A 10,251-nucleotide genomic window follows, 5' to 3' on the forward strand; every position below is an offset into this window, starting at 1 on the left:
TAAACAATTGAAATAAATTAGACGATAATGTAACTGCCCTAATGTAAAGATTTTTCCGAGGGGAGAGAATTGAATGAACATTTAAATGATATTTAATAGTACATACAGAAATGCTTAAGCACAGTTACACACGCTTCGAAGTTATATAATGTGGAACGAATGATAATATTGAGTCACCGATTTTCGTTCTGTAGGAACAATTCTACGTAAAATATGTATCTCACTTCATGGTATATATATATATACATATATGTGTGTATATACATATATATATATATATATATATATATATATATATTTCAAGATTTTTATCTTGTGAACACGTACACACACACACACACATACACGCGCAAGAACAACTCAATTATATATTTATGTACAAAATTACAATCATTTCATATTATATATATTCGAATAGCAAACATTATTATTATTTAAAAAAAAGTTGTATATAAAATAGTTCCTAAGATTAATTATTATAACATATTGTGTATGATGAAAATAAAGCGCGTGAAACGTTAAAGAGTTCTATACCTGAACGCTCGAATTGTTATGTACAATGAACAAGCATATCTATTGCGTTGAAATAAAAACAAGAGATAGTCGACACAGTTTTTTTAGGGAATAAATAACTTGTTTTATTACGTAAAATATCTGCATACAAAATCTATAAGTCTATTATTGATTTTATTTGATTTTTTTTCTATAACAAATTTACTTAGCAAACTTTCCTAGATATTTCAATTCGTGGCACAGCCAGATTATCGCGCTCAACAGTATAAGACTACCGGACTGGTGAGATGCGGCTAGCGTTACAGGAACGTGAGTCAGTAAAGTCGAAATGCCTAAAAGTACTTGCAAGTAACCGGCGCATAGTACCGCGACCATCGCTTTTCTTCCCCGACCTGGAAGGTGATGTTTGCGGGACAAAACGCCCAAGCACGTTATTAACGCTATAGTGGTTATTCCCTGAAAAAAAAAATATGTATGTTAAAAGTGTAAGTATAGCGTGTTTAATCAACATATATATAGCAGTACTCACCAAAATTCTGTGATCAAATTGTACTGTAGTCGGATTCTCCGTGAAGTTTTTCAACACAGGCGATATAGCGAGTATATCGTCGGGTATCCACTTATCTGCCATTTTCGGAAAAGTATTGTAGATCAGACCAGCGTCCATTCCGGCCACAAACGCCCCGGACAGGGCGGTAAAGAACACGAGTCCTTTTGTCGAGTGCATCAATCGTTTGAATCTCTTCAGAGGTTTCATCGCATCGATTGCGACCTTGCCGGAATCGATTGCGACTTTTTGAGCGGGAATCAAATGGTCCAGAGCGTTGTAAAGAAATCCGGTGTACAGGAGCAACGCCAGTCCGAGGTGCACGGCTAAACGATACTGCGACACCCGCGGCACATCGGACGGTTCCGTGAAACGATCCTCCAATCCGGATTTCACCATGTACCACCCCATGAGTCCCTGCAGACCGATTAACGAGCCCATAATGGCGACGCGTATCTTCATTCCGCGTCTGAACATTCCGTTAAACCAAAAATACGTCGCTGGAATTATAAACACAGCGCCGATCAAACGTCCCCACGTTCTGTGCAAATATTCCATCCACCAGATACGTTTGAACTCTTCCAGCGTCATATTCTGATTGGTTCTACAGAAATATTTATATCCTTAACACACACACACACATATATATATTTCTCTCTATCAATACAAATGTTGCTAATTTCTTTTTTAGTTTCTTACATCTTATACTCAGGATATTGTTTGTAACGTTCGAATTCCGAAACCCACTGGCTCTCGTTGAGAGGCATTTTTTCTCCCAGCAATTTCCAAGTGACCATAGACAAACCCGATTCTGTGAGTCTCGTTATACCCCCTAAATGCAAAAGAAAGAAGAAAACAAATTCTTTTTTTGTTGTTTCTCATAGATTTTATTTAACATTCACATTAAAAAAAAAAAAATGATCGTCACACAGATTATATATATTACTCGAAATATAATTGTTTTTACTAGACATAGAGAGTAACATAGATCGAATAATTTAATTTAAATATCTATTTCCCGTACGTCTTTTCTACAATCATTTGCATTATATCACAAATGTAGCGATAATACACGTAATAAATTAGAGTACCTAGCGCAACCGCCACGAAAACCATACCGCCGCAAGTGAGAAGCCAAGATCCCACAATTTTGTCCTTGTTCCAGTTGCTTCGTTTTGTAGCATAACTACGATTTGTGATATTTACTTCTCCGAACGGCTTCTGCTAATTGTCAGAATTGTCAGAATTAGTATCTATTGCATTGCTCGACACACGTACGTTAATATTATTAAGCGTTGTCAAATGCATCAACAAGCAGATAGTTTATTACCTTCAGAAGCGGACAGTACTCCCTCAAGAAGCGAAGATTGTTGACATTCGTTCTTGCACTTGTGAAGAGTGAGTTTTGTCTTCGACTGAGTATGTGTTTCGTAACATTGTAGAGTCCCAGTATCTTTGCGCGATATCCTGCGATGTTCAACATTCTGCAATTAAATCAATTTAATGAATCAAAGCAACGAGCAAAAACGAGCGAGCGCACGGTGTGTACGTAAACGCGCGCGTGTGAAAATACATAAATAAGAAAGTCTCAAAACTACGAGAATATATAGGTGTACGATTTTATTGACATACTTCTAAAACTGCGTAATCGGCCACTAGTGTATACTCCAAAATCACGTAATCACATGATCGCACGAATAACCGGCGTAATTTATCCGATATCGGTACAAAACCTGTCAAAGCTGAAATCGCGCACACGCGAAAATCCGTGAAACGCATCTCTCGGGTCGTTTTGCGCACGCGCAAAACGACGGCGCGACGTATGTAGTGTCAGAGAGAAGCGTGTCTAAAAAACTGCGCGTTTTAAAAAACACCGCATCTATATACGATGTAAAAGGAGGATGATGTCCTACATGGGAACACACTCCGTGAATTCTGATGCTGATCTCGCTAAAATAATATTCTTTTCTTGACTATCACATCTTTTCTTGCATATCACATTTATGTTGCGTAAAAAGTTGCAATGTTGTTTTTGTTATCCTTTTCTGTTCTCCCCTTTTTCATCTTCTCATCAGACGAGACCGGTCATTTTAAATTTCAAAAGAAATCAAATCCACGCTCGCGAATATACTCACACACTTAAAAAAAGATGATCATTTAAAAACTCGTGCACATAACATAGAATAGAATCGCTGTGAACATAGCGCACCAAGTGTCGCTCGTGTACATCGCTACGTAGTTTCAATGTGCACACCATCCGTGGACATGCGCTAGTTTACGGGACGAAAAAGTGATTACACATTCTTTTACGGGTCTGGCCGCTTTCACGCTTCTCTCTGATAGTGAGAACGCCGACGACCGGCCCAGTGGTCTCGCGGCCTGAGTGCAGGGGCTGTGCGAACCTGTGGAGGTCCCGAGTTCGAATCCACGCTCACCACCTAAGGATTTTTTCCGGGCCGGTCTCTCTTTCAATCGAGTTTATCGGTTGATTGTGGCGAACTTAATCGGGCCTCCAAAAATTAATTCGGGTGTAATCCCGAATTAATTTCCCTCCCACAAGGCGATCGTAGTCATAACACCTTGAGCACGAGCTCCCGACATAGATGGGCACACGCCCACTGTGAAAGACGGCCGTGATCGCGTGGTAGTAGGTAAAAACTGCACATCCCCCCCTCCCACATTCGTTCTGAGAATGTATATCTATAGACTGGCGTTTGCTCCTCTCTCGCAGGGGAGTGAGCCATATAAAAGAAGAAGTAGTGAGAACGCCCAAATTCTCATCGTATTACAAGCGAGAGATGAAAAAAAAAAACGCAATACTCTTTCAACATTCTTACGCGATTTATATACAATATATATATTCAATATATTTTCCAATATATTTTATATTCTTACGATTTGTATAATGTTCAATAATATATATCAAAAAGTTAAAACATTAACACATATAAATATGTATAAATACACATGCTGTACGTCTACAGCGAATACAATGAACTCCAGTGCGGCGTGAAGTTAAATATGTATAATTGGAATAGTAACTGGCTTGCGTCTTGCTATTGCCGAAGTTGGTTCTCGTCTTTGTTAGCAAAGACGTCTTGTTTTGACACGAAAAACCGATTGTGTAAAAGAGAGTTATAATACAGAACGCACGATTTCCCTTGTTATAAAGGAGTCGATTGTATTTTACATATAAAACATTATGTACATTATTTTTTCATCTTCTTTATCAAAGCTTTTCTCTTCTTTATCAAAGCCTTTCTCTGCTTTTCCATTTCTATGTCTGCTAGATCTTCCATGTATCCTACAAGAATAGATTTTTTTTTTTTCAATAAAAACTACTCCAAACATAAATTCAACGCTTGCAATATATATCATGCATACCAAATTTGGCAGATGTGAATTCTTCTTTCATCTGTTGCTCAAAATTACTCTCCATAGCAACGTCATCTTCTTCTTGTTCGTCATCATAGTGGGATTTGTCATAGTTGAATATTTCACTAATAAACTTGCTAACATGTTCCCTGCATATATCCTCATCCGGTTCTTTGACGATGAAACCGTCCAAGTCCGAGTCTTCTTCGTCTTCATCATAAATCCGTCCTGATAAAATAAAATTTCACGTGTGATATCGAATTTGCTTATCTATACTATCCTCACAATTGAGCTTTTTTTATACAATTCGCAAATAAACTTACGTTTAATGGATACAGGCGGCTTTTTAACAAGCGGCTTCGATTTCGCAGACCTGAGATCGGCCGGTGGGAATTGTTTCGGTTTGACGTTAGCTAACGGCGGCTTCAAATCCGCAGGCGGAAGTTGCCGTGATGGTTTACCATTTTTAAGCGTGGGCTTGTCCGCAGGTTTGGATTTGACCGGTATCTTATTATTAGAGGATCTCACATCTTCCTGTTTGCTTTTATTTTGCTCCAATTTTCTTTTCTCCTCCTCGATAAAGCGTCGCATCTCTTCAAGTTGTTTCTTCTCAGCTTCCAACTTCTTCCGTTCCTCCAACAATTCATTCTCGATTGTGGATTTACTCAATTTTTCCGCGCTATGCTCACTGGACTTCTTCGAGACAGCCGGTCCCATCGTGGACAAACTTTTTTTCAAAATTGAATTTGAGATTACGGATTTTTCAGTGGGTTTAAGAGATTTGTTCACTTGTGGTTTGTTGGGCGTGCTAGATGCGCTCGTAGCGCTCGATCTATTCGCTTCCAACTCCCTTTTCTCCCTCTTCTCCTTCTGCTCCCTCCTCTCCTTTTCCTGTATGTATTCTTTCTTTTGGCGCTTCGTCATCGGCCGTTCCTCTTCGACTTTCGGTTTAACCTCCACCATTACAGGCTCGTGCTGTTTCTTCTCCGCGATTTTCAAAAGTTCTGAGAAGGACAAAGTTGGCGGCGCGGCTTTTTTCTTCACTTTAGGATTTTCATCTTTTATTTCTTCTTTGCTCTTCTCAACACTTTTTTCCGTTTTTTCATTCTCAACCTCTTTTACATTCGCACTGGACGATGATTTTCTTTTCCGTCTCTCTCCGCTGGTTTCCTCGAGCTCCTGCTGTTTTAAAGCTTGTTTCACTCTATCCTGTAAATGCCACACAAAAGCAAAATTTACATATTATATTTTTTCGTATATATATTTTTTTCTTACTTAATTCACTGAAAATATTATCTTACCTTTGTAGATGCAATATCCTTTATTGTTCTTTTTTCATTGTTATTATTAAAAATAGATTTCTCTGGAGGTTGACTATTATATTTGTTCATTAACTGCTGGTAATACAAAAGAGACGACTGCGATTCGTATCCGTAGTCATCTTCATCAGGTTGAGAAGGACCTGAATAAGTAATAAATAATATTTATAAGTACACATATGTATATAATTAAAAATTGTTGCAACATATAGTATATACAAATATATTTTGAAGGAATATTTTGACCAGTCAGTAAAACGTATCACTTCACAATTATATAAAAATAAAGTTCCAAATATAAAGCATCAAAATAATTTTACAGTTGAATTATTCAAAAATTGGTAATAGTATGAAGGAGTGTTGTATACAAAAGTAATTGAGAAAAATACAAGTAAATCAGTAAAGAGTAGGTAATAATTATTACACATCAGTAAAATAAGATTTGGTACCGAATGAAAAACAGAGTGTAAAATTGCACAAATATTTATATCATATCGAAAGTTTTTGAGAAAATAGTTTGAATAATAAATGTATTAGAGAATATGTATTGAGGAAGTAAGTTTACTAAGAAAAGATTTACATCTTTAATTATACATTGTTTTAAGTATACATTGTTTTTTAATTAGCACACAAAAGATGATCGTGATATGATAATGAAGCTTCGTTCATGTGCATGACTTGCATTAATAAAAGAAATGTAACTTAAAACAACTTTCCTTTCAGCACATTGTCAATGTCTGTCACTTTGACTAAAATTCACAGATGTAGTCTAATATAATTACTCAAAAATTTTTGTATTAAAAAAATTTAATCTCTATCAAATTTGAATTAATCTCACTATCTCTTCCTCTGTCAAATTTACTCAAAAGAGTGCAGAAATCAGTATAGTACAGATTCCACACTTAAGAGTATATTTTTCAGATTAACTCTAAGAGTTTTAAATAGCTGACCTTAACGTCTTAAAATCCTCCGCTGCGCAAATCCGTGAAATTGTTCAGCATCAGGATGACGGATAAATAATGTATCTTGTTTTTTTTTTTTTTTTTATTACAACCTGTGGGCGAAAATATTGCCCGTTATGGATAAGAGATTTTTCATCAATCAAACTAACGATATATATATGTATATATATCATGCAAACTGTTTGTTGCATCTTATGCAAATGTACACATATGCACACATGCAACACACAGAATACTAGTTCTAGAGATTACCAGTTTAAAATTAAGAAAAAAAAAGTTAAATGTTCTCCAAAAAAAATTTATGTTTACTATTATTATTTGTTACCTAACAGTTAATTTTTTACTTATCAATTTATTACAAATTTGCGATTTAAGCATAGAAAATTTTACTATTTTAAAATGATAACAAATCTACTTACCATGTCGTAACTGTAGTAAAATTTTCTAAATTTCCATAATAATTTACTTAAAACAAAGTTGCAAAAATGTAGCTGTAACTAAATAAAAATAATAGTAAACAGATGTCTGTGTATTTGGAACTTTAGTTTTATACTTTTGTTTTGAGACTTGATGTGTCTAATGGATATGGATTACATAGATATGTTTTAGAAAAAAAGCTGCTTGATATTGTACAAGAATTACATCATTAATATAAAATACACAGTATTGTATGTATAAAATAGAAGATAAATATTTTTTTACAACCTAACCACTCTATCTCTCTCAGATTTCAATTGTTTTGTGCTAGAAAAAAAAAAACCAATTTTTTAAAGAGATTTTCATCGTGCCACTGAGCACTTTTTAATTTTTCTGTTCTTGCATGAAAAAAAAGTTCAATTATTATTAGTCTTATTAACATCTAAGCAAAAAATTGACATTTACTTAATAGAATAATATTGGCACACGTATATACTTCAGATCAAATTTACCTGCAATGGTAATGGCTGTATTTTCGGTATCGATGGCATCTGCGATCACTGCCTTGTTGGCTGCTTTGCACACCTTCAAGTGCTTACTTATTCGACTTTGAGCTTTGTGATCTCGCAAAGATAAGAGATTCTGGAAAAACACCCAGTAACTCGTTAATAAATAAATATTGCTGAATGTTTAAATATTACATGACGTAAACATCGCATCTGCACGCATATGTAATTGCAGATAATGTAGTCCTGTGTTCGTTTCTTCTCGCACTTACCTCCTTCTTTCGTTTCTCTTCCAACTGCTTTTGTTTCTCCTCCTCTTCTCTTCTCGCTATAAACTTTTTGATATTGGCGGAAAGAACTTTCTGCTTCGCCTCTTTCTTGGGCGGTGCGAATTTGGTCTGATAACACGGTGCGGACTGTGCGGAAAAAAAACAAGTTCGTGACGTTAAAAGAGAGAGAAATGAGATTTGACCGCGATTACGTTTGTCGTTGCAAAGATACGGATAATAAATTTCGAATTCGTAGGTATCTAAATTATATCTTAGAATGATCTAGAACAAACTCAGTTTTCGCAGACCCGATTGCGTGGAGTAACCACCACGTCAAACTTACCTGGCTTTTACCTTTGTTCTCTTGCGCGACAGCCAGCAATTCGCTAAAATCCATTTTGTCCGCGATCAACGTAACTCACGACAAACTACGACAGGCACGTAAAACAAGACTAGGTATTTCTCACAGAAAGATATTGCACATTGTCGTCACAGAATCCGCGATTGCCGTAACAGATTTTTGCAGAAGAACACGAAGGCAACTGAGTGCGAAACGATGGCAGTGATGGCTTCTAACCACGGGACGCGGAAATGGTTGCCACGTAGAGGGGCAAGAGACGACAAAAGCGACCAATCGACGCTCGCTTTTCGGAAAATAACGGTTACGTTGCATTCAGAAAACTCAACGGTTGAGAGATCGTCACTTATGATAGGACTGTTCTTCAAAATCTGCCGCGGTTCCAAAAGCATGATCCAATCGTAAGTGATTATCTCTCAACCGTTGTGCAACGTTGTTCAGTGTTGTCTGAACGCCGTCCAATAAATACGTACTTACGAGGAAGCGAGACACGTTGATTGGCTCGCGTGTTTATTTCCTAGGAACGTTCTGCGAGCAATATAATTGCGAGATAGATGAAACCATAGGCTGCTTTCCTTTTAGGAGACACAGTCGACACATTCGACACAAAGCGTCACACATCGCTTTCCATTTGTAATTGTGATCGACCTCAATCGACACACTTCGACTCTTCTCGGGAGGAGAGTCAGAGTGTGTTCAAGTGTACTTTTGACGCATATATCTGCACCATTGCAGCTTCAAGCATTTCTACATATATGATCATATATTTATATACGATCAGAATTGTAAACATTGCATATATTAAACATTGTTGTTAATTTTCCTTAATATATCACGTTACTACTTTTGCCACTGTTGGATCAGTGGCAAAAAATAATAATAAAATCTTATCTTTAAAATAAAACTCTTATCTTAAAATATATTTACACTAAGAAACATATTTATATACACAAATATATATAAATATTTAATATAATATATAGATATGTACATTTGTAAAAGTTAAGACCACACCGTTTGAAAATTTTGAAAAATTTTGTAAGGTTAAGTTATGTATATTACAAGTTTGTACTGTTCGTACACACACTGTATATATCGCGTTCCATTTACTGTGGCAAACTGTGCTCGAGTGTGTTAATCTGTGTCGATTTGTGTCCCTTAAAAGGAAAGCAGCCTATATAGACTGCGCGTTCCCTACCTTTGCCATATTAAGAAAATGGGTGCGTTCAGACAACTCAACGGTTGAGAGATCATCACTTATGATAGGACTATTCTTCAAAATCTGCTGCGGTTCCAAAAGTATGATCCAATCAGAAGTGATTATCTCTCAACCGTTGTGCAACTGTTGAGTTGTCTGAACGCACCCAATGTCTTCAACGTTGAGAGAGAGACAGCTGGTGTTGAATAGTAGCCTCATCTTTGTCTAGCGAAGTAGTGGGGAAAATGATAGACAGAGAAAGAGTTACTATTCAAGGTATGTTGTCTCTCTCAACGTTGAAGACATCTTTTCAGCCAAACGCGCGGTCTATATATTATACGTCTATGGATGAAACAACGTGGCAGCACTGTGAAACTGTGTGTGTGTTCACAATGCGAGAAATCGATCCGAGTTGTTGGATATATACGGAGGTTTGATATACGAGACGTCGTTAAGAATCGTGAATAAAATCACGAGATTAAAATCAGCCAATCACAAAGTTTGATTTAATTTCAAACCCAGTTTTTCTGCGCAATTGCAAAATCGATCGATTGATCGCGTTTCAGTTTTTTTTCAAATCGCATTTCTTTTATTTTACAAATATATATTCCATTACCCGAAAAAATAAATGAAGAAAAATCGAGAAAACTGTCGCAAAATTCGCGTACAGTGTTTTTTTTTTTTCGGTGTTTCATTTTAGCGGGAAAACTTTTGACATATTGAACAAACAGAAATCTCGGAATATCTATGGAAACTGAGTAACGTACGTACGTACGTACTTGAAGTT

General features: G+C 36.3%; 2 protein-coding genes across 3 annotated transcripts; both read right to left on the bottom strand.

Moving 5' to 3' along the window:
- Positions 1-668: 668 nt before the first annotated feature.
- LOC109853208 (cytochrome c oxidase assembly protein COX15 homolog) lies at positions 669-3,466 on the bottom strand. 2 transcript variants are annotated; one of them, XM_020425091.1, is made up of 6 exons: positions 2,693-3,466; positions 2,391-2,544; positions 2,152-2,281; positions 1,760-1,892; positions 1,043-1,664; positions 669-969 (listed from the first exon to the last, which is right to left on the bottom strand). In XM_020425091.1, the coding sequence occupies exons 2-6, from the start codon at positions 2,541-2,543 to the stop codon at positions 715-717; spliced, it is 1,293 nt and encodes a 430-aa protein (XP_020280680.1). In that variant the 5' UTR covers position 2,544; positions 2,693-3,466; the 3' UTR covers positions 669-714. The 2 variants fall into 2 exon arrangements, with proteins under 2 accessions (XP_020280680.1, XP_020280679.1); XM_020425090.1 differs by having other exon boundaries at positions 2,152-2,284; positions 2,693-3,464.
- A 490-nt stretch (positions 3,467-3,956) lies between these two features.
- LOC109853278 (protein SPT2 homolog) lies at positions 3,957-8,503 on the bottom strand. Its single transcript, XM_020425210.1, has 7 exons — positions 8,252-8,503; positions 7,912-8,055; positions 7,646-7,775; positions 5,737-5,897; positions 4,759-5,644; positions 4,445-4,663; positions 3,957-4,364 (listed from the first exon to the last, which is right to left on the bottom strand). Exons 1-7 carry the CDS (start codon positions 8,303-8,305, stop codon positions 4,270-4,272), a joined length of 1,689 nt encoding a protein of 562 aa, XP_020280799.1. The 5' UTR covers positions 8,306-8,503; the 3' UTR covers positions 3,957-4,269.
- Between the last annotated feature and the right edge of the window lie 1,748 nt (positions 8,504-10,251).

The sequence above is a fragment of the Pseudomyrmex gracilis genome, unplaced genomic scaffold (genome assembly GCF_002006095.1).
Source record: "Pseudomyrmex gracilis isolate BER0280 unplaced genomic scaffold, ASM200609v1 scaffold_45, whole genome shotgun sequence".
NCBI classification, from domain to species: Eukaryota; Metazoa; Arthropoda; class Insecta; order Hymenoptera; family Formicidae; genus Pseudomyrmex; species Pseudomyrmex gracilis.